This window comes from Dermacentor andersoni, chromosome 6 (genome assembly GCF_023375885.2).
Source record: "Dermacentor andersoni chromosome 6, qqDerAnde1_hic_scaffold, whole genome shotgun sequence".
In the NCBI taxonomy this organism is placed as follows: domain Eukaryota; kingdom Metazoa; phylum Arthropoda; class Arachnida; order Ixodida; family Ixodidae; genus Dermacentor; species Dermacentor andersoni.
Genome location: NC_092819.1, coordinates 46,785,880 through 46,809,714, shown reverse-complemented (window position 1 = coordinate 46,809,714; position 23,835 = coordinate 46,785,880). Strand labels below are relative to the sequence as shown.

The window sequence follows — 23,835 nt, the reverse complement described above, 5'->3', positions numbered from 1 at the left end:
TATGAGGCACGTCGTAGTGAGGTGCTCCGGAAATTTGGATCACCTGGGGTTCTTTAAAGGCGCACGTTAAAGAACCCCAGGTGGTCTAAATTTCCGGAGTCCCTCACTACGGCGTGCCTCATAATCAGATCGTGGCTTTGGCACGTAAAATCCCATAAATTAATCAATTAAAGCTTGAATTGAAACAGGCAGACCACCTGCTGTCTTGAGGCTACTCACCTTTGCCTTGCTAAAGCTGTGCGTATTATTACGTTGTCATTAACCGTGCGTATTCGTTGCTTATCTTGAACATTTCTTTTTTCCGACATCCAGAACACACACTCTTTATCGCCTCCGTCGCGTCCACTCCAGACTGATGTGCGATAAGGTGCATTGCTCTACGTAAGCTGCACGCCGGGGCGCAGTCTCCGCCTAGAACCAACCTGTGGAACGCGTCGATGCATCAGGACTTTGGGTGTGTTACGCTTTGCATCTAGGTTCGCAACAGTGTACCTAACATGCGCGACAAAACGTAAGGTTTAGCACTTCAAACGTTACGCTTAGGTCACGCTAGGTGTGTGGTTCCGCCACAAAGCACATTTGCGCGTATAAGATTGTGTGATCACAGCCGCTTCCTGATCTCCCCCGTCCCCTTCCCCGCCTTTTTTTTTTCTTCTCCCGCTGAGTATTTGCTTTTGTCCGGTTCAGCGTAGACAGCGAAGCTTCTGCAGTTGACTAAATGATCTTGTTTTGATATGATAGTTCAGCATTTTTGTTTTTAGAAGCGCTAGCTGATTTTCTAATCTTTAAAGAATTTCTGCGCAACCTGTGGAACGTCGTCGCGCATGAGGCTGGAAAAGCTTGATAATCACCGACAAGTCAGAACAAGCCCACTGACGCTGTTTTGGTGTCCTAAAGCGATCCTGTTTCTCTGGCCATAATTCTCGGCCGATTTCACGAAGTAGCCTCACTGTTTGAGCGGACTTGCGAGCACCGACCTGTAAGAAATTATTCTGCACTTCAACTCAACTAGGAAGTAATTTCTTACTCCGGCACCATATCGACAGAATTTCTTTCAACGTACGACTCCGTTAGTTTGTACAAGCGAGCCACCACGCATCATTCGCCAGAGGAAACGTCGAAGTCGAATATGACCAGCGGAGACGAAGCGGAAACGAGACCCATGCGGACGCACGTTCGCGACTTCCAGTGCGGCCTCGGTTCGTGGCGTCCAAAGTGGCTGCAAACGTTCGCGTCGCCGAGGTGCCTGTTCTTCTTCCTCAACCTACTGGCGATGTGTCAGTCGGCCTACAAGGCTTACACCATGGGGTCCCTGTCGACGCTGGAGCGCCGGTTCAGCCTGTCCTCCAAGTCGATCGCCATCATCCTCGTCGCCGAAAGCATCAGTCCCATATTCTTCGACATTCCGCTGGGCTACGTCGCCAGCTGGATCAGCCGGCCGAAGCTTCTCTCGCTGGGCATGATGGTCGTCGGGTGCAGTTCCTTGGCCGTGGCCCTGCCTTACGTCATCTTCGGGCCGGCGACCCATCTGCTCGCCGACGAAGGCGAGCGCAGACAGCCGGCGGACTTTGCCAGCCTCGAGTTCTGCGGTGCTGCTGGAGGCGGCGGTGGGTTGACCGTGAGTCCCGACTGCACGACCCAGATAGCGGAGAGTTACCTGCCGTTCATAATTCTGTTCGTGGCGTCCTTTTTGAATGGATTCGGTCAGAGCGTCCTCCATGTAGCCGGGAGCAGCTACATCGACGACAGTGTCAAGAAAAAGAGTTCACCGTTGTATTTCGGTAAGTCCTGCGCCTGCTGGTTTGGATCGTTTACTTTGCGCGAAGGCTGTGCTGAAGATAATCGTGAGAAAAGCCTGACTTTGACTGCTGCTTGTACAGCTTCAATGCATGCGTCGATAAGACGTCAGCCGTGAGCACTGTCGTAGTATGTGTGAAGTTCTAGTCGGTCCGCTCCTCGTCGATAGCAAACATAGCTGTTATTATACTCACGTTGACGCTGTCGATGCAGTACGTAGTTTTAACTTTTTCTCTCTTAGTTGCTTGATTAATGTGTACAAGTCTGGGCACAGGCTTTGCACAAAACTTTTGTGACGCGGATGAACTCTCAGGCTCACTAGAGGCATGGCACTGTTTTCTCGTATGAAGCTCGCGATTACCGAAGTGTCAACCTGCAATCCAGCGCTTGGCAAAAGAGTACGCGTAATACAACGCCTTTGTCGGCAGTGTGGACTTATTTCCTTGGTTTCTAGTTTGTGCTGTTTCCGTCTGTCCGACTAATTGCTTCGATGTCCGGTCCTTTGGAACATCTATAGGTTATAGGGCTCTGAAAAGGATGTCATGTTTGATTTGTGCACGTCGTTAGAAAGGATAGGCTTGCCTATCTCCCAGCTATAAATCAAAAGAAAATAATAATAAGAAGAAAACATTACCACGGTAATCTCCATGACCAATAGTCGCATGTGGTCATGTGAAACCTCGTAGATTTTTATTAGGTGTGTGCCAATATTCGGAACTTCTAAAAAATTGAATAATCACTATTCATTAATACGAATCTATTTCGAATAGTTTTCGAATATTTTAAAACACCCACTATGCACAATTAAACATGAAATTTGAGCAAATGTACTGAAAAATTCATGACGGGTTGGCATAAAATAGGGCTATGCGGGGATAATTCGAGCTCTCCGAAGAACTGTGTATGCGGACAAACTGCTTATTTGCCCCGGATGCTACATTTTTTGTTTTTAACAAACAAGGCTTCATGACGTGCAATGTAATGATACAAACTTGCTAACATTTTTATGGATACTAGGATGTGAAGATTGTTTTGTATCAATTGTGCAAATGGCAGTTAGTTATTCGAAAAATATTAAAGAAATGTTCGATATTCGATCCGATTTGGTTCTGGCACCATTCGATTCGTATTCGATTCGGTCTCAAAAATTATTATTCTCACACACCTAGTTTTTATGTATGATGCCGTATGACAAATTATTCTGTAATACTGCTCAGGTGGAACCACTTAGCACAGTAGTTGGCTCATCGCTGCTGAGTCTTTTTCTTCTATAAAAAGGGGGGTGGTGCAACGTATAACAGGATGCATTACGCTTGATGGTGGATAGCATGTGCTGCAATACTTCTGCAAATTTTGTGGACCACCCGTACTGGAAACACTATCCTCTATCGTAGCTGAATTTTCCCGGTCCGTGGTGCGAGAGGTGTACCGAGGCACTAGGCTCTTTTCCCGATCTCTTTGATTAGCACCACCCAAACACTATCTGGACACACGAAGTAGACCTTATCTAATGTTGTCAACAACCTACCTGCGCTGTTTGGTCTTGTGCTGTTTTCTTTTCAGTGCAAAGGTCCACGGTAACATGTAAATGTACAACTTTATTCCAGTTGTCACGTAGCATTGACGATATTTGAGTGCTTATTTTCTGTAAGCCCCCGTGAGGGAAAAAGATACAGAAAACTCTATGTACCGAATCCACAGCTGTAGGAGTGACACTATCCCAGAAAAAGGCGGCTTTTGGGCTAGTGCACGTGCTTATTCTTCAGTGCTGTTGGGCAGTGCCTTTTGTTTCATATTTCTAACGTCTTCAAGTGAGAATATTAATATTTAACTGGACGATAATGATAAATTCACCGTAACGTTATGGCCGGACACTGCTACGTAGTCACGTAATGCTGCGATAGTGCGCAAAAGAGGCTTAGCGCATTAATTAAACGGTATTTTTTTGCGCATCGCCGAGTCTATATACATTTGCAGGTAAGTGTATAGAACACTCAATCAGACATTCGCTTGCTACATGACCGGTACTCACGATTTGTCGTTGGCCGTGGCAATGTGTCCGAGCTTTTGTTCTCCGCCTTTCAAGATGTGCTATATCTGACTCCCTTTGCACCAAAGCTATAAAGAAAAAAAATATCGACGCAGCATGTGCTCTCGAACGCTATCGGCGTTCGTATGTTTTGTCGTGGACGAACAAAGGGAATATCAGCCTTTCGTACTCCTCTTGTTCCTCTTTAGCTCGATATAGACGGGTGACTTTGTCCGGTTGAGTCAACCGACCGACCGGAAAAGTTTAGCGGTTGTTGCTCAGGTTCGACGTAAACGGGAATGGCCTTATCGAGCGGTTGCGGTCAGTGTGTATATTGGTGAGAGCAGAAAGCCACACGGAAGCGGCAAACATATAACACTAACACACGGTACAAGAACTTAACAGGGTCCTCTGTGCTGGCAAAACAACTGCAGTAGGTCCCGACAGGATTCACTATTCCATGCTTGTACACCTGTCCCAAGCATCCGTAGAGGCTCTCCTTGAATTTTTTAACAAGGTATTTGAATCTGGAAGCATGCCAAAGAGTTGGAAAAACGCAATAGTTGTGCCTTTTTTAAAAACAGGTAAATCCCCCACATCCCCAAGCAGCTTTCGACCCATTGCCCTGACAAGCTGTTTGGCGAAATCATACGAAAGTCTCGTAAATGTAAGATTAACTTTCACGCTTTATACACGGAACTCCATTGATTTTCACAAGTGCGGCTATAAAAAAGGGTGTTCATCGACAGACCACCTCGTCCGACTTGAACACGAAATACGTGAAACATTTTTACACAAACAGCACTGCCTGGCAGTGTTTTTCGACCTAGAAAAAGCGTACGACACCACGTGGAGATTTGGAATCTTACGTGACCTCGCCTCATTAGGAATCCGTGGCAAAATGCTAAACTGTCTGGCTGATTTTATGTCCAATAGAACATTCCAAATCCGTCTAGGCACTGTGCTCTCGCGGACATTTATCCAAGAAAACGGCGTGCCACAAGGTTGCGTGCTTAGCACAACACTCTTTATAGTAAAAATGAACTCTGTCAACAACGTCATTCCCACCTCTGTTATGCACTCCATATACGTCGATGATCTGCAAACAGCGTGCCGCGCCTCAAACTTACGAGCATGTGAAAGGCAGCTCCAGATAACAATAAATAAACTAATGGAGTGGGCTGAGAAAAATGGCTTCCGCTTCTCTACTCAGAAAACTGTTACAGTGCTTTTTTCGCAAAAACGAGGGTTGTATTTAGACCCGGATTTAAAAATGAATGATGTCGCGCTGCCGGTGAAACAAGAATATAAATTCTTGGGAGTAACCTTTGACAAAAAACTAAACTTCCTATCCCACATTAAAGCACTAAAGATTAAGGCAAATAAAGCATTGAATATCCTCAAAGTTTTATCTCATAAGCACTGGGGTTCCGACCGAACCTGTCTTTTACGTATTTACCGGTCTCTTGTGCGTAGCCTTTTAGACTACGGCTCCGTGGTTTATGGTTCAGCCAGAATATCCTACATCCAACGACTTGATCCGGTGCATAACCTTGGACTGCGACTGGCAAGTGGTGCCTACCGAACTTCACCTATTCCAAATTTATACGTCGAGTGTAATGAACCCTCCTTACAGCAGCGCAGAGCATTCCTCACATTTTCCTACGTACTCAAAATTCACTCATCACCCCAACACATATGCTACAACATCCTCACACAATGCAACACACGCTTACACTACACAAATAAACCGAACATGATTAGGCCACTTGTCCTGCGGTATGAGCAATACTGTCGCGATTATGACATTCCGCACGAAGTCCTCCAAGTTGCCAAGAAACCACAACGGTTGGCCCCGTGGTACGATTTCACACACTTATGTGAGTGGACGTTAACACATCTAAAGAAAGGAGACATCCCACACGAACACATTATACAAGAATTCCGTGCACTTCAGGACAAATATCAAAATAACATTCAATATTACACTGATGGCTCTAAAACAAAAGATCACGTGGGTGTGGGGGCCGTAGCGGAAAATTGGGAAACAAGTATTCGATTACCACAACACGCTTCTGTTTTCACGGCTGAAGTTTACGCTATCTGGGTTGTTGTTAAAAAGATTATAACTGATAAACACAAACATGCAGTCATATACACTGACTCTTTAAGCTCACTGAAGGCTCTACAGTTGAAATCTGAGTGTGAACCCCTGATAGGAGACATTTTAAACATGTTGGTGCTTAACGAATACGGGAGGTCAATTCGTTTCTGTTGGGTCCCAAGCCATGTTGGGATACCAGGTAACGAAGCAACTGATAGATGTGCATTGATGGCAGCGCACAAAGATATTACAAACACGAAACTCCCATATAATGATAGCATCCGTGCAATTAGAAAAGCCTTCACGGTAAAATGGCAATGCGAATGGGACCGTTGTGCCGACAACAAGCTACATCTCACGAAACCCATAGTTGGCGAGTGGAAGTCATGCTATCATCAGGAGCGGTTCATCGAAGTAGTTTTATGCCGACTGCGCATTGGGCACACACACCTCACGCACAATTACTTACTCACCAAAGAAGACACACCAACATGCGAGAAATGTCAACAGCCACTAACAGTTATGCACATATTACTCACATGTACGCAGACTGAAACACACAGACGAACACTTTTGCACAAATTATATCAACTACACATACATTTACACCCTGCTCTAATTTTAGGTGATGATCCGCTAGTCCCATTGAGTGACGTCCGTAAATTTCTACACGACACTGGATTTCTACATAAAATATAGATTAACAAAGCCTTTTCCTTCATAAACTTGATTTTAAAACACCTCGTGTTTGGCGCAGCATAACCTCAGCCGCTTTTGCGCCATTAAACCCCATTTAACTAACTAACGAACACTAATCTTAGCGAAGCAATGATGCTGCTGACTATTCTCGCACAGCCGACCGAAACGTGATACAGGGTTATTGGACTACATCGGTGGCATCGTGGTGTGTTTCAGCGCATGACGTATAAGGTCTTGAGATCTATCATATAAAGAAAATGTCCCCTGTCCGAAGTGTTCCACGCTTGCGTCTGCCTGGCCTGCCCGTCATCAATTTTGAACTGGCACAAAGCCGGACCGCGAAAAGCACACAGGGATGTGAAGTAGGAACTGGACTGACCCGGCGATATTGAGCGATGCATGGACAATGCGCTTCACTATTCGCTGTTGCAGTAACTGTATGAAACGGGCCTCCGTGCTTACATATGCGATTTCATTGCCACATTGTACCGCGTAGCAACCCTGGTGGATAAAAATTAAAAGAAAAGCAGGAACACAGTGTAGGATAGAGTGGGATGTAGGTATGACGGTAGAATCTGATGCACGCTCATCTGCTTTTACCTGACTACTTACGGGCAGCGACTCCAAATATCGTGGCAGAAAGTTATTTCGCTGCTATTGGAAGGCGCGTGAATGTCATAGCAAGCAATTTCTGTAAACACTGTTATGGTTCGTGCAATAGTCCATAAAAAAGCGTGTACGTGCGTGCGTGCGTCCACGGGCGTGTAAATATTACTCAGGGAGTTGAATATGGCTTGGCATACACTTTCGCTGTGATGTTTATATAAATTGATTAATGAGGTTTTCATGCTTATATGTTCAGTTGCAGCGACAGTTTGACCTTAGAGAAGTAGTTATTCGATTTCTGTAGGGACTTCTTGGGCTTCGAATTTCAATAACGCGAGAGCTGTACCGAGAAATAAACGGACAACTGAAAAAGAAAGAGAGAAGCCGCGGAAACTATGTCCCTTCATTGCCTAACAGCATCTACAACTTGGTCAGCAATCAGCTTCTCCTACGTCATTTGTATTGTCATCGCGAAGCGTAACTTTATTACTTACCTAATCGCTTTGGAATTGAGAAAAGACGGTATTGACCTACAAAGAGTAAGACTGATTATCATTTCGTTCGATCAGATCTCTCTTACTTCCATCGTTTGTCCGACGACACTGACTGCGATATCAGGTCAAATGTCTCCTGCGTCCAGTGCAAGCTTAGGCTACGAAAACTGCACTTGAGGAAACTATTTTCATACCGGTTACGCTGCTCGTTCGTGCGTGCAGCCATTAAATTACTGCTGCTGCACAGGAAACTACCGCGGCTGTTACCATGGGTTGCTTGCCATGGCTGTAAACGTTACGTAGAAAGTCGCGGCAAGGCAGTTTGTGTGAGAAGCGTAGATAGTTTCTTATCATTTTTATTATTGCTATGTGAAAAAGAGTAGCCGTTGCAATTAGGCCGTGACTAAATTTCCTTCCTTTATTTTCATTTTAATTAAACAAAATGTTATTATGCGTAGGGTGTCGACGAAATAAGTGTTATAATTGCTAGAATACTACAGGTTCGCGAAGCACTTTGGGACCGTTGCCTTTTCAGTGCATGATGAACATCACTTTTTTTTTTCTTTGGTTGTTTATGCAGGAGCAAGCTTCGCTCTCAGATCCATTGGACCTGCACTGGGCTTTCTTGGCGCCAGTCTGAGCCTCTCTTTTTATGAAGACCCTTTCCGTAAGTTTGTACGCCAACGCTACGCCGACATATTTTGTGTGCGCAATGTTTTGTTTCTGGTCTCACTTCAGAGAGAGAGAGAGAGAGGCTGCGAAATCTGAACTGACAAATGCAACCGAGGCCGGGATAATGCAATGATTTTATTCCGATGCTATATCTCTTCGCGCTTTGTCAGTGGTCAGAGCAGCGCTTCGCCCCCCCCCCCCCCCGCCCCTCATCAGCGGGATCAGCCGGCCGTCAACAGTGGGGGATATGAAAGAAATAGAATCGAACGAGAGGAGTCGCTTCACTTTAGCGGCGCTATTCACTTTCACGGAGGAGCACTGCAGTTCTGGTCTTTAAATTAAGCAAGAAAAGATGTATCTTCGTTATAATTTGATACACGTTGCTTCAGTATATCTATAGTTTGTGCAAATAGGCTGACGTACGGACTTAAAGGAATATGCGTCCTGGGCTATGTTTAGCAGCGTCCAGGAATTCTCTGTACGCCGTTCCACTAAGGCCGTGCCATGCGGTGCAGTCAAGACCTGCCAATCTGGTTTTGCCAATCACGACAGCCAGCGACATAACCGACAGCCGAAGCGCCGACAATTCAGTGAAAATGGAGCGCTCTGTCGTGCATGATACATGTTACTGGCCAATAGGTTTAGCATGCTAAAGTGCAGCGCGCTCCATCGAGCTATACGTATAGAAGCTAAACATTCATTCGTTCTCGGAGGCGATAACTTGGGCGCACCTCTTTTGATCGACGTCGGCGCGCGCAGGCTTAAAGACCATGCCACGTCTTTCTTTTTTCCCATGTTCTTTTTTTTTCATTCTCATTTTTTTTTTTGCAATGATAGGCCCGCGAGAAAGTCCAAGTTCGTTTGTATATGAGCTTCACTTTGTCGCTTGATGGAACATGGTTAAATCGGCTCGCGTAAGGACGGGAAAAAGAAAGAATGCACGGAGGACAATCGCCGATCCTCACGCGCCCCGATTTTTCCACGTTTCATCAAGTCAGTAACCAACTAGCCCACCTAAGTCTCTTAACATCTTTTTTTAGCTATTGTACTTTTCCGTATAGCTATCATGTCTTTTTTTCCGCAGCGTTTCACAACCTTAATGAGACAGGCTGTGCCGTCGTAGTGGTCGTGACGCGTAAGGTTGAGCTGATAAATGTGATTATCGGGGTGTTCATTATGATGTTTGCAATACACAAACTTGTGCTTGTTGTCCGAGCATGGCCTAGACGGGCAGCGAAAAGAGTAGTATTGTTTCACGCTGTGCAGGACAACTGGCTTCCTGCGTTGCAATCACAGGTGCCCTTTGGTGACAAACATCAAAGACAAAAGAAGACGAATGATAGTGTTATCGTATTTTGCTTTTTCCGTCTTCAATATTTGTTCACTTCACTCAGACGCAGCTATGATTTGAGATATGATTTGAGATATTTTCCATGCTTCCTTTCATGATGCTCTTGCTGCACTTGAGATCGTCACGCGGTTTCTTAATGACGGGGCTCGATCCTAACTTGTCATTTATAATCTGCTAGCGCTACGATTAAGGACTCTATAAAAAATAAATATTGCGGCATTACATGCGAAAACCACGATGTGATTATGAGGCACGTCGTAGACGAGGGGGGGGGGGGGGGAGCGGCGGAATGAGTTTGACCACCCCGTGTTCCTTAACGTGCACCTAATTCACGGTATGCACGAGCGTTATTGCATTCCGTCGCCATCGGAATGGGGCTGTCACGGCCGGGGTCGAACCCGCGACCTCACGCTCAGCAGCGCAACGCCTTATATCCACTGGCGCCTCCGCGGCGGGTAATCGATGACACGCCGTTCTCAATCGAGTAGCGGCTGCGATTCAAGTGATCAAATGAGTGAACACGAATGTACAAATGCTTCACTAAGGTAAAAAAGTATAACGAATGCCAGGTAAGTGCAATGGCTGCTCGCCAGCTTGGCGCCCCGGTCATACTGTAGCCTAAGGCGCAAGGGCATTTGCGTTATGCCAGCTGTTTCTTTGTATAAGAAACTCTGATATCTAGTTCCATACTGTTTTTGCAGATAGGCTAAAGCATTCACAATATGCCAGCTGTTTTATTGTAAAAGAAACTCTCATATCTAGCTCCACAGCGCTTTTGCGGATAGGCTATATACGTGGCTAGGCAGACATTAGCAGCAAAAAAAAAGTTTCAACGATAATTTTTATTGAATAAATATGCTAATATTTTTTGAATTTGTAACATTATGGCACGTGTTGTAATTGCGAAGTCGTAGCCAGGCAGTATTGAAACCATCTGCTTAACAGAAATTTCTTAACTATAGCGCCGCTTTCGGGATGCGCGTCCCCAAAATCTGCCTAGAAAATCCCTCGCGTTTCCGGTTAAGCTCGTTCCGAACTGTTAGGTGCACGCTTCTGGGAAACTGTTAACTGGAACGTCCACGTATTTCGTAGCGCGTTTTAAGGTGGCATATCGTGAAAGTGGTGCTGCATATAGGGTTTACGCTGCGCGGACACGACTTCACTATAGTCGTCGGCTTCAACTTCGCAGTTACATAATCTGACCTAAAGCAATAATTAAAAACAGTTTATTAGCACATTTTACACAATTTGCGAAGTTCTTTGAAATTCTTCTTGCTGCTAACGTCCGCCTGGCCACCTGCAATACAATAAGCTGAAATTTTCTTGCAGAGATCGCCATGTTTCGGAGCTTTCTTCTAGTTTCCGCACGCCGAAAACTTTTGCGGGCACATGTACGTGTAAAGCGTAATCTGAGCTTTAGTGAAAGTATACTACGGCTGGAAGTTGTCGATCGGTGCGTTTCTGTGTTTCTACCGTGTACATTGTTGTCGCGCCTCTGGAACTGCCAAAGGCACCTCTGCGAAGTTTGAAAGGTTATGTGCATGATAGGACCAACTAGCTTAATGTGCTCGACCCTGGCGATTGCGCATATGCCTGGACGCAGTGAGTCCCGACATCCCAACGACGGACCCGCGATGGATAGGCTGCTGGTGGCTGGGCTACGTGTTCTGGGGCTGCCTGCTACTCCTGGCCAGCGTACCGGTGCTGCTATTTCCCAAGGTGATGCCGGCCCGGCTGCCCGACCCGCCGCTGGTTTTCAAGAAACGCGCCGATTCCAGCCACCTTTCGGGTCAGTCTCTCACCACTGTTCCTATGGTGACGTCCGCGTTCAGTCAGGAATATATATCTAACGTGTTCTGAACAAGTGAAACGACAAGCATGCGATAAATATGATTTTAAAGGGCCACCTTTAACGATAGTTTGGACCAAATAACGAAGCCGCGTTTCAGATAGCGTATATATGCGGTGATCTCCGTGCATGATTTTAGGGTTGAAGAACAAGCAAGTGCGTCGCTGAAAGCTCGCAAAAATTACGTTTTTGATACTGAAACTAAAAAAATGTAAAAGAAAAACAACAACGGATGTGGCTATTGCCGCTTGCCTGAAGTGATGCCGAGCTCAGTACTTGAGAACCAGCACAGCTCATCGCATGACCTCCGAGATAAGGGGATGCCCGCAGTGCAAGAGGCGATGGTCTGGGATTTACGTCACACGCGCTAATCAACACGCTTCGCCCGCTAAGTGCTGTTCAAAGGCTGTTAATGAGAAAATTAAGCACTTAACAGCTCTGCAGCTCTCACAAGATTGGTTCTATAGTATGGGGTGCAATGTCCTCGTGGAATGTGCGTGCGCCTCTCTCAATAATCCAGCTCTACCAGCAGAATTAAGCTTTCTGGAACAATTATTAAAAACTCGAAAAAGCTTAGAAATTATCACCCTTTATATGCTACTCTTCTATAACCGATTCAGCCAGCGTGAAACTTCGTTTCGGTTGCCCTGTAATTAACAGTGAACTATTTGGGCATTCGCTTGCAAGGAGGAGCCATCGTGTATCAATGCTCAAAGCAGCCGTCCTAACGTTTGGCCAAGCTCCAGTCGAGAGGGAGTGTTCTTAACTATGAATGAAGTGTTCAGCTTAGCTATAAGCTTGGCGTGCTACTTCAGATGAGCACAACAAAGGACAAGCATGTGTGAGAATCAAAGAAAGGAGTACACACATGCAAGCAGGAACGCACACACAGACTCGGGACATGTTATAGAGGCGACCGCGATGAAGTTTACAGTGGCTGTTTGAGATCTAGTGTACGGCAAGGTCTTAAGGAGCGCCGTTTCAATACGCGACGCGGATTGGGATTTGGGCTGTAGTACTGCCATGGTGCAAAGATGTTCCGCAGCTGAAGGCATGCGCGCTTGTCTTGACGTATGTTCAAAGCGGTCTTTAACGTTCTTCTTGGGGGTTGAAATCACTGCAAATGCAGGTTGCATGGCTGAATGGTCGAAGTCTTCGTCAACATTGCATTTGTGAAATAATCTTGAATAAGTGTTCACCTGTAATATAGGCTTTTCGGAGTCAAGAAACTGCGTAAAGATTAAATATTCGGATAGATTAAAGTTCGCGGCCATACCAGGAAGTTTGCAATTGAAGAGTACATTTTTTTTTCAATTCAACCTTTTAATTCCAGGCTGATTTCACAGGCCACGATGTGTACGAGCTTTTTCGCAGTTCTCGCTTTGCCTGAACGTCTGTGAACATGTGAACATTGAGGGAGAAGTTGACAGGCATGAGACGGCGCATGCTACTCTTTTTGCATTGTGCTAGCTGTAGCAACCGAATTTCTTTTCACGAACGATTGCCCGTTACTTGCGGATTCCAACAGAACATGGGAATGTGTACAACATAGCTTCCTCCCTGTAATTTTTATCTCGTCGGAAATGTTTGTGTTTTTGAATAGACGTTGGGCCGTTGAGGTATTGAATAAAATTTTTGAGTGTGTTGAGTCACGTTACTCACATGTTATGCAAGGCTACTGGCACGTTTATCGTTAATTTCGGGTCGAATAATTTGACTATGCCCAAAAGTGCCAGAATGCATCCTTGCATCATAAGTACTTTTTATATGAACATCGGATAATTCGAACCAGTTTAGCGTATTAGGTCAAGGTCGAATCAAGTAAAGTCGACTGTATTTGCGTGCAACTGTTCAGCACAGAGCAGAACGTCCGCCGCATTAATTTTTGTGTGTGTTAGTGTACTACTTCGGACAGCTCTATTCTTCCTTCGAGTTTCTTTTCTAAACATTTCGCTGATTTGCGTTGTTCTTTGACATTTGCGGAGTTCCTTTGTCACGTGATCCGTTCTTTTTTTTTCGTTTGTAGAGATCGGCAAGTCGCTGTCCCGGCTGCTGCGCAAGCGCGTCTACGTACTCCAGCTGTTCGTGTCTATGCTGATGGTGAGCGGACTGCAAGGCTACACAATGTTCTCGGCCAAGTACATGGAGGTGCAGTTCCGAAACTCAGCGGCCCGAGCGAGCGCGTTCGCTGGTGAGTCGCCGGCGCTAAGCCTGCAGAGAGCAGGCACTGATCAAAACAGGGCAGATGAGCTGATAACGTGGCATTTCGTCACCACAATCTTGTCCGTGCCTCCACGATCGTCAAGAAATGGCTGGAAAGGGGTGGTACACTACGTACATAGACAGTCGCACGCACGAATTCCAGAGAAGAAAGAGCAACAAGCTTCGCAAGCTGGCTGTCTTTTAGCTTCTCTGTACGTTGGGTTTCTCGCTGGATTTTCTTCAGTGAAGGAAGAGCAATGAGATTACTATGCACGATTGCATGACATCCGCTCAAGTCGCATTGTGGAATGGCGTTATATTATAAGCAACAACAAAAGATAACCCGATTCCTTCCGATGACAATATAACTGAAACATTTGTATTTTTAATTATTTTGGCAGTGGGTGCACATAGCATGCTGTTACCTTTAGGGCGCGAGTAATCCCGATCACGCATGTGCACAAGCAAGCACGCGCACCATTGTGAACGCGTGGTGTGGCTTTATCCTTAGCCTACTCAATCTGCAATGTTTGAAAGGTCGCCTCAGTCGTCGCGTTTAGTATCAAGCGTAACGTGCTTTTTGGTCGAGCTTGCTGTTTCTGATGGCAATCCTATCGACCATACAATCTTATTTTACGATTAGACAATGCGCGTTAAACAAAGCACCAGATTTAGAGAGTCGTGTTGCACATACTAAGATTACCTGTTGACAAAGTATTGCGATTCTAGTTTTCGTTTGCAGCTGGCGAGCTTGTTACGTTTCTATCTCGAGCGAAGTTGTATTGTTCGCTACATCTTATCGCGCCATTTGTTATTATGTGAGCACAGCCGAACGCCGGGAACAGACTACCGCATCCACGCCCATTCAGCGCGCCGGGGCGCAATGTATGGTGTACACAGCTGCTGTTGATTGCGCACTGAGCTCGCCTGCACAAGCAGGGGTCTTGTCAGCACGAATAGCGGCCGTGTCAAAAGGCTATCTAAAAACCGGTCGTCCGGGTCAATATCTAGTTCTTGAAAAAAAGAAACACTGACCTTGGCTTGCACGAGCGTGCCGGGGTACATAGAGTGCACGCATTAACTCAATCGTTGTCTGTACACTTTTGCTTCTTTTTTTTTCACCTCGCGCTGCCAGCTCTCCCGCAACGCAATAGCTTTTAACATCATTTCCTTTTCCATCAGTCCTGCTGCATGTTGCGCAAGTCAGCTGGCCTAGCTTTGGAACGCGCTAGGATTCTCTATGACATAAGTTAGAGAAGAGGCCGCGGGGGGGGGGGGGGCATCGCCTTGACAAAATGCTGCCATAATTTCGCCACATTCGCCTCTCTACAAGCAACTTTTACATTCTCGGGAATGAAAGTTCCCGAGAATGTAACGGTAGCCCATCTCGGGAACTTCACACATACATCTAATGGCACGTGCCTTAAAGCACTTCAGTTCAATTAGTAAATATTAGTAAAGAACACAAACCAAGCAAAAATTGTGCCGAATACTCTGGTGAGGTCCTTCGGACGAGATACTGCTGTGGCTAGGCACAGACACACGAAGTTCGAGTATGACTCAGGTTAGCGCACAGACTGTGAGAAAGAGATGCATGGGGAGTAAGAAAATGCAGGGATTTTATTGTATTGCTGCAGTTCCTGACGACATCAGACTTGAGGCGCCCGAACATAGACACGCTGATCATTGTGTAATGCATGTGATGAATTTCAATCCTTATTTTCTTTTTTTTTTTTGTTTTTGCTTCCACATCCACGTCCATACGTGTACGGTAGACAAATGGGCAACGCCTGCCAACTGCAGTTCGTGCGCAGGCAGCATCGTGTTTAGTGCACCAGTACGTCTATGCTCGTTAGCTTTCTCGTGTCAAGCTAGAGTACAATACACGTGTTCTGAATATAGTCTACAATAGTTTCTACGCTTGTCGCTCAGGTTTTAAAACATGGTTTTTTTTTTTTTTTTTTTTTTTTTACCACGTCGACACCGTACTAAGTGCGGACTGGGCAACCCGATTTGTACTCAATTTTTTTTTTTCTGTCGTTGAGTTGTTTTTTTTTTCTGTTCGCCATGTTGTGTTGCCAGTGATGCTCTTCTGTAGCATGCCCTTCGATCTCTTCAAGGGCTGGTATCATCCGTATTCAACACTGCGAGTTTCCTGGTCTCCGGTTTGCTGATACACCGCCTGAGGCCGGCACCCCGGGTGCTGGCCTGGTACAACGTGGTCGTCATCTTCGCCGTCTCCTGCGGCTTTGCTGTGGCGATGCTCATCAAGTGCGAGTACGGCACCATGCCAGGAGTTTCGCTCGTCCAGGGAAAGTGAGTGCGCGCTTCTTGTTGGTGAAAGTCGAGTGGCTTTGGGGGCTAATGCTAATTAATGGAAACGAAGAAAACTTGATTTTCTAAATTTTGTAAGCCTCCCTAAACGAGTGTGCGGCTTTCCAAGTGTGATTCGCTAGAGTGAACGAATTTGGCGTCGATTCTGCTGCCCCCATCGATTCGAGACACAAAGTGCTCTAGCTCACTCAACTATCTGCGTTTTCTAAAAGCAGCTGTGGGAATGTTTATTCTTAGTACAGTAAGTTCGAACTAAATGCAAGTACACTGCCCGTCTTCTTGCTTGCTACGCCTGGTAAAGGAATGCTTAGGGTCAGAAATAGCAGCATTCTTTATGCTTACAGAAACTGCTTAGCAGCATCCATTGACATTGCTTCAGCCAGTCACGTGGTCACGAAATATGACACAATCCCCGAGTACACTGGTGCGCGGTGTGGTAGGGTATGTCGGTGCCTGATTCATGTTTGCATCCTCGAACTTCCGATTAGTTGTCGTGAAATTAGAACGAGCTGACCACCAAAGGTTAATCTTATCTGTATCATAACCAAACCAAACCAGTTAAGTATTAAATAATAAGGATAATTCTTTCATGTCTTGAGAAGATGAATGAAATGTTAATGGTTCTGCAATGTATTAAACTCTCAGCCCGAAATTTTGTTTCCAGGCTTGACCTCTACAACCAGTGCAACGACCAGTGTGACTGCACTCTTCAGAGCTACCAGCCTGTGTGCGAACCTGTAGGGGGCACCGTGTACTTTTCACCCTGCTTTGCTGGCTGCCAAATGCCGGCCGGTGAGTTCGGAGCCAACCTCACTAAGGTAATTTTAATTATCGATCTACAAAACTTGGCACAGAAGCACACTACAATTGGCACATATATGAGGCAAATTCCGGGTTTATACATATATGCAGTCCGCAGACCTTTACGTGTCTTCGACAAAAAACTCAAGGGATCTGGCCAGGTGAACCCCCGGAACGGTACTGATGTATTAATAAAGCCTAAGACAATGTAGGAGTAGGAGTGAGGTGATAAATGTTTTATCGGCGATGAAGTCGTGCAGTAAAGGCGGCTCATAGGATGCAACAAGGCGGCCATGCTTCTCAATTTCGTAGAGAAAGTTATCACGGATTAAGCAGGTGTGGACGTTCTTTGCACAAGGCACCATATGCTTTTGGTGATCACAGCAAAGCTGGAACAAAATGGATGGGTGCCAGACGAATTCCCGGATTTTGACCGGGAGGTACTCAGCGAAGCCAAACACCCCAGTGCTGACGACATTACGAAAAGCGATATTCTTCATTTCACCAGAAGCCACGCCCACTGTAACAGCTAGGAATATATGTCAGGAGAGGCGTAAGTGGATTCTGTGCAGATTCGCCCCGTCGAGGACTGATAAGCACAGTTTGAGCTTGCGCATATTCTCCGCATAAGTACTTGCCGATATCATTCATTGTCCTGAGCAGTCGACGTCTTTGTTCAGCATCTGCTGTGCAGTTCCGCTGAGAGCCTCTCAAGGATTACCGTGCGTTTGACGTAGAAGTGAAGAGGTGCACAATATTTCCACAGATAGGGACTCGAGGGTTTTATCGCTTGCTTTGCATAGCAAGCTTGGTGTCAAAGGTATTGAGCCAACCGTGTTCACTACCGTCTATTCCCTCATGGAGCGTCGCAATTTCAATCAACCCTCTGCACAACCACGACCATGCAGGGCCACCACTCCGGCAGCCATAACGGCCAGGGTGGTTTTTCGGCGATCTGCTCTTTTTCTGAGGAGATCACGTAAGAGGAGGCGGGCTGCAGGGCACGGCTCATACATGACGCGTTTCGGCGATGGCTCGAGTTTGTCACGAACGGCTGCAAAATAAAACGTGCTTTCGCCGTCAAGTGCACGTGCCGTTTCCCGCATCTGTTCCGCGCCAACGCCGCGGGCTTAGCTCTGCAGTAGGGTGCCTTGATGTCCTCCTCGCCCGCCGCTCTGTATGGAGCGGTGTGCGAGGACGAGATCGAGACACTCTGCTGCGTTGCATAGCGGCAGCGAGCGGCTTCGGTACCGCTTGTAGACTTCGAACTCCTCGGCTGTGGTTGTGGCTGCGTTCTGCCTGAATTTTGTTTTCGTTCCCGAACTGGAGAGGAACCAAGATGTTTTCGCCAAGCCAGGTGCATACTTGCAGCATGCAATATTGCGCCGGCAACCGTTGCCATTGCTTAGCATTTCGCGCGAAACTGCAACTCTTTATTTGCCATGGCAACGATCCGGTCACACAAAACACGTGACACTAAAACATTACCGTTCACTCGGCACTTTTGCGGAACTTAGCTGGCCTCACCTTCATCATAAGGCTTACACCAAGCTCGATGCTCTCAGTCCTGAAGTTAAGAAGGCAGTGCATTCCAATGGCAACGTGCTGCAGGCATCTGCCCTTATATGCGACGAGCTTATGAAACATGGATGACCACATGGCCTTAGGCGCGTGCGCCTCTTTTACCCTGAACCGAGTGTTTAGGACGCTCAGCTATCAAGCTTGTGTCAATAACGGTTCACGCAGCAATCTCCGGCGCGGGAAGAAATAGTAATAATAATGCTAAACACGTTCAAAGTTACAGCGGGCTCTCAACTTCTTTATCTCTCAAAAGCCCAAATGCTAACTCCTCCTACAACCACCGATTTCTCGCATACAGTGTTCTTTTCATTCGCTTTTCTCAACTGTCCGGCTAATGACAGGAGGGCATGGACGACTGAAACGTCACACGTTCTGGTCACATGTCTATGCGGGGCATGCGTTGACAGTTTCGGGCACTCCAGAAATTCAAGAGGGACAAAAGTGCTAAACCGCGAATGAAATGTTCGAATAAAAACAAGCAGCTCTTCCGTCGCTACCGGGAAAACCACAGGCACTCTCTTTTTTGAAGCGAGCCCAAGGTCAAGGAGTGACACTTTTCGCAGCCTTAAGCTGCTAGCTCACGCCACGTCGACAGGCGATCTTTTGGATGGTGAGCACCCCTACAAGGTTTCAAAGGCTACAAAGCCTGAGGAAGCACTGCTGTAAGAAAAAAAACTCCCCTCTTCCATCTCCCCTTCTCCTCCCCTTCATACGCACAAAACAAAAGTGTTTATCGTCTATCAAGGGGTATTTGTTTTTGATGTTTTCAGTGCACAGCGAGATAAAGAGAAATGAAGGGAAGCAAAGGGAGGTTAACGAAGAGGGAATGTGCGGCTTGCTAGCCTGCACTGTGGGAAGCAGGATAAAAGGCAAAGAAATTAGTGAGGGAACGACATCACAGGGCGAAGCAAACACACGCGCAAAGTCATAAAAACGCCGTTGTGTCGTAGACGTTCGCACTTGGCGAAGGAAGCGCACCGTCTTAACTTATACCCATGCATAAATGTGGCGTACTACGCGAGAAACATGAAATACATTGTTACTCGATGGGCTCAATCAGTTCCTTACGTGATGGAATTGAGACAAAAGTGGAGAAGCGTACTTTTTTTGTCAACTCATTTGCTTTATTTCTCATTCTTACATGAATTGTGCAGAAAGCTGTTGGACCCGTATACCCAAAGCCTAGTGTGGACCCATAATCAATATGCATATATTAGGAGCTACAAAGTTTAGCACATATCTACTTCCTAGTGATAAAATTTAAAACGATTAAGCGATCACACACACAGACACACACATGCAACTAACAATATTTGCGCTCGTTTCTGCATATCAACACAATAAGTGCACAGAATGCAGCACGCCCGCCCTACCCAGTGTTGCCCTCCCGAACGCCGTGCTTCGCTGCCATCAGTGTCTATGTATTTATTTATTGTTATTATAACGGGAAGAGGAGCCAATTTCTTGTTTGATCGCACAAGGTGAAACACGGTTATTCATCATGCTCTTGGACTTGAAGTTCTTAACGAATGAATTGCGATGTTTTCTTTTTCAGCTTACTAATTGCGACTGCCTCAAAACGTTCGACGACAGCGACTTCTTCTCTGGCAACGCCGTGGTGGGCTTCTGCAAGGGAACCTGTCCCATGTTTGTGCAGTTCATCATTATAGTCTCACTCGTCCAATTCATGGGCATGTCCACGTCCGTGAGCCACACACTCTTCATGCTGCGGTAAGCACCGATGCGATGCCTTAAGCGTTTTTCGAATATACGGTGCTGTCTTCCAACAAGGACGGAACGCAATGGCATTATGCGGGAAATTTTTAGAGGCAGGCACATTAATCGCTAATGTGATTTTCTCTAGTTTCTATCTGTCTGTACATCGGTCAAATATATGGAACGATTGACCTGGAGGTCAGTGTCATTGAAGCTGCGCCTATTGCAGTCTGCCGCAGTGTTTGTCTGCATTGATATTACCAGGATGCGTTTAGCGTTTAATGAGAACGCTGTGTAAAGATGGCGCATTGAAGTGAAAGATAGAGAGAGGGTAATAAGGAAGGCAGGGATGTGAAACATTGAAGAGTTTGGTTGGCTACCCTACGCTGGGGTAAGGGAGAAGAGGAAGAGAGAGAGAGGGCGAAAAGTGGCTGTAGTAGCTAAGACGTGAAATTGCAGAAACGTTTGTAGCTTTCTGATTGTTATGTAATGGGGAAATGTTGGCTGGATGCCTGGCGTGAAAATGCACTTCATTACCATCGGAAAAAAAGGAACGAAGGGAAATAGAAAGAAGGGCACTTAACCAGAACAGCATAGAGTTGGCTGCGTGCACTGCATTGCAGGATGAGTAAACGCGGTGAAGAAAAGTGGGAGAGAGCCAAGTCACGTCCTTGTTTACTTTGGTGTCTGATACCATGCAGTGAACCCTTATACTCGGCAGTCGTCAGCACACTAATGCCGTAAAACAGGTTTTTTTTCTTTGTACTGCGCTGGACGTACAGGGTTATACGTTGGGATTTTCTGGTTGCCAAAGCTCCGCAAAGTGCTAAATGTTTCGCAGAGACGTTGCCACGGTGCGTTTTTGGATTCTGATACCATATAGATCCCGAGCACGTGATATTGTGCGTAAACTCGCGTGCCTTCTGGCGTACGCATATATTATTACGCCATAAAATGTCTATAAGAGGAAACAAAGTAGAGCACCTCCTCGTGGATGAGGAATCTGGCCACCTAACCAGTATTAAAGCGCATCTTTCTTTTCAATATCTCAGTTGGTATAGCCTTTCGCTATAGGTTAACAACGCTTTCTTGAAATTGAGATCCGTGATCATAGCATACCCCGGCGCTCAACGCATTCTACCCCTAGGCCTAAACCTAAGCGTATGTGAATGAATCACACTATAATGTCACGCATGCTGGCTAATATGGAGAGACAAATGTACTTTTTTAGTTTCTTGCAGGCGTTTCATTCCGGCATGATAGTATACCGTGTGTCCCAGCTAGGGTTAGCCAAGCTGTTCAGAAAAAAAAAGGGGGGGGGGGGGAAGACGGTGCAAGATACAATTATGCACCTACTGTGTTTGGTTGTCAGACCACTGACGACCATAACACCTTAGTTCTTATGTCTGTACATGGTATCGTGTTCTTAATTTTTTTTTCAGTGATCAGCTTGGCTAACGTTAACTGGGATAGCCTACATATGTCGCGTTTCGTTGGCAAGGCAATATCGTGCGTCGTACTTTCAAATCGCGCGTGTCGTTGCGTCGGTGAGCTCTGCGGTACAGGGATTGATGTCGCTATTGCAGCGTTACTCATGCTCACTGGCGGCTACTCAATTATCGTCATTTTCTCGTCTCTTTTAATCCAGGAGCATAAGTCCCAGCGACAAGACCATCGCTCTTGGACTTGCAAATGCGCTGGCAAATCTGCTCTGTAAGTGCTGTCTTCCTAGATAATTACCGAACCCCGCAGTTGCGCAAATGCGATTCCAAAGACGGGTTACTTGCCAGATTTCCTTGTGCGTACTACACAGATCGCATTTTTTTTTTTTTTTTTTTTGCTCTTGACGCAAGTAATCCTACCTTGCGTTCTACGTGTGTTCACGCGGAAGACCTGCATGTCATGGTCGCATAAATTGTCATGGCGATTGAAGTTTTGTTCAACAAAAGCTGCCACCGCAATGTCGAACTGAGTCTCCTAAAGGATATAACTATGTTATATTATCTTTTTCAGCACCTGTCTTTCCTTTCTTTACTCTATAAATTAAACAGAAAGCTACTTGGCATTCGAGTCGATATGCGTGGCTCGGGATTCTCGAATATTTGTGTATTCCGAAACTTCGCCAATTCTTGAGCCCTATTAAAACGCACATCGGGCGCATTTTCGTTGGAGCGAGTGGCATAGAAGGTCCACGTTAAAAGCGGGTTACTTTCGCTATTAACAAATTCTCTTTCCGTTCCTCAAACTCTGTCTCGTGGTGACTGCAGCGTACATCCCTTACCCGCTCATCTACGGTGCCGTGATCGACGGGTCGTGCCAGGTGTGGGAAAGCGCCTGCGGGACCAGCGGCAACTGCTGGCTCTACGACCTGGGACGGCTGCGGCATTCCTACCTGGGCACGTCGGCTGGCTTCCTCTTCATGTCCGGGCTCTTCTCAATCGCCGTGGCGGCTGTGGCGGGCGATCTGAAGGACTTCTACGGAGAAACCTACCTACAGGTCCCAAACTTCGGGGCGCCAGAGTGCGAGCCTCCCAGGAACGGCGTCACAAAGCAGAAAAAAGCGGACGTCAAGCGAGGACCGAAGGGACTCATCCGCAACTGACCGCCGACGTCTGCCCAGAAGCCCCGCCGACTGTGGCAGTTAGTGAACTGCCATGGCATGAACTATGATGACATGAACTGTCATGAAGGGCGATAACATGAACTGTCATGGGTGTTCACTTTGTGAACTGTGATGTCAAAGTACAGGGAATAAGGGCTATAATTGATTTTGCGCATCGGGACGCTTCGGCGGAGGGCGTCCCTATGAGGACGACAGCGGTGCGGAAATACCGGAGCGTAGACTTCTATAGCTGCGCATTCTGTTCAAGGCATTGTCTAGGAAATCGTTTTCTATTTTCGGGGCCGTTAAGATCATAAACCGGTGTCGTGGCTGGCATTTTTACATGCATGTTCATCATGCTGTCATGGCCGTTCTTATCTTCCAACGAATGAGAATTGGCTTTTTCGTTTCCTGCACTATAAGCCTGACTCGGACGTTGCTTGCGCGCTAGCTCCGTGGATTTTCGCGAAATTCGGCCCACGTGTGACATGGGTTTTGGAATTCGAGGTTCGCTTATGCATGCATCTCACTGCACCGCGTAAGAGGGGTGGCCCATGCTCGTGTGAAAGCGCGCTGAAGATTTCACTGAGTGCCATCATTGCTATCGCAGGCGCTTAAGGCAAAGCTTACGCGGTTATCTTGTACCTTCTAGTCAAACCGACGCGTTAAACAGCTCTAAACGGTGAAATTCGAACACTAGCGACTTGATCACCACGGATTTGGCAATTTACAGCATGTTGCTTGCACATATAGATCACGCGCGAAAGCAAAGGCATGGGCGAAGTGTGTCAACGTCGAATTCGTTGACGTCGTGGCATCCGCATCCCTCAATAGCTGGCGCTGCTGTATATGTGACACAGGGAGTGGGCACCGTTTGGTGATTTTACTGGCTTAACCTGTGCCGTTCCTAAATGCAACGTGGTTCCACGCTCCACAAAGCTACCATCTTACGGTAAGTAGAGACCTTCATACCTGGCAAGCGAAGCGGATAAGAAATC

General features: G+C 46.4%; 2 protein-coding genes across 3 annotated transcripts in view; one reads left to right on the top strand and one right to left on the bottom strand.

Annotated features, from left to right (window-relative positions):
- The window catches only part of LOC126522032 (solute carrier organic anion transporter family member 74D-like), an 89,953-nt gene extending 86,044 nt beyond the window's left edge, over nt 1–3,909 (bottom strand). Inside the window, exon 1 of one of the 2 annotated variants that reach the window (XM_055066218.2) lies at nt 3,830–3,909. The gene's annotated coding sequence lies outside the window, so the exon portion shown is untranslated. Of the gene's footprint in view, nt 1–3,325; nt 3,432–3,829 lie in introns of those variants that run through there. The other variant, XM_055066220.2, reaches the window with a different exon arrangement.
- Nucleotides 461–23,173, top strand: LOC126522030 (solute carrier organic anion transporter family member 74D-like). The gene is made up of 9 exons (XM_050170806.2): nt 461–1,781; nt 8,310–8,396; nt 11,356–11,541; nt 13,628–13,792; nt 15,924–16,119; nt 16,802–16,955; nt 20,075–20,250; nt 21,884–21,948; nt 22,503–23,173. The coding sequence occupies exons 1-9, from the start codon at nt 1,130–1,132 to the stop codon at nt 22,835–22,837; spliced, it is 2,016 nt and encodes a 671-aa protein (XP_050026763.1). The 5' UTR covers nt 461–1,129; the 3' UTR covers nt 22,838–23,173.
- The last annotated feature ends 662 nt before the right edge of the window (nt 23,174–23,835 follow it).

Coding starts and splice junctions, on each gene's coding strand:
- LOC126522030 (XM_050170806.2), top strand. CDS start 1,130: ATGACCAGCGGAGACGAAGCGGAAACGAGACCCATGCGGACGCACGTT. Junction 11,542..13,627: donor CGATTCCAGCCACCTTTCGG/GTCAGTCTCTCA, acceptor TTTCGTTTGTAG/AGATCGGCAAGTCGCTGTCC. Junction 13,793..15,923: donor CCGAGCGAGCGCGTTCGCTG/GTGAGTCGCCGG, acceptor GATCTCTTCAAG/GGCTGGTATCATCCGTATTC.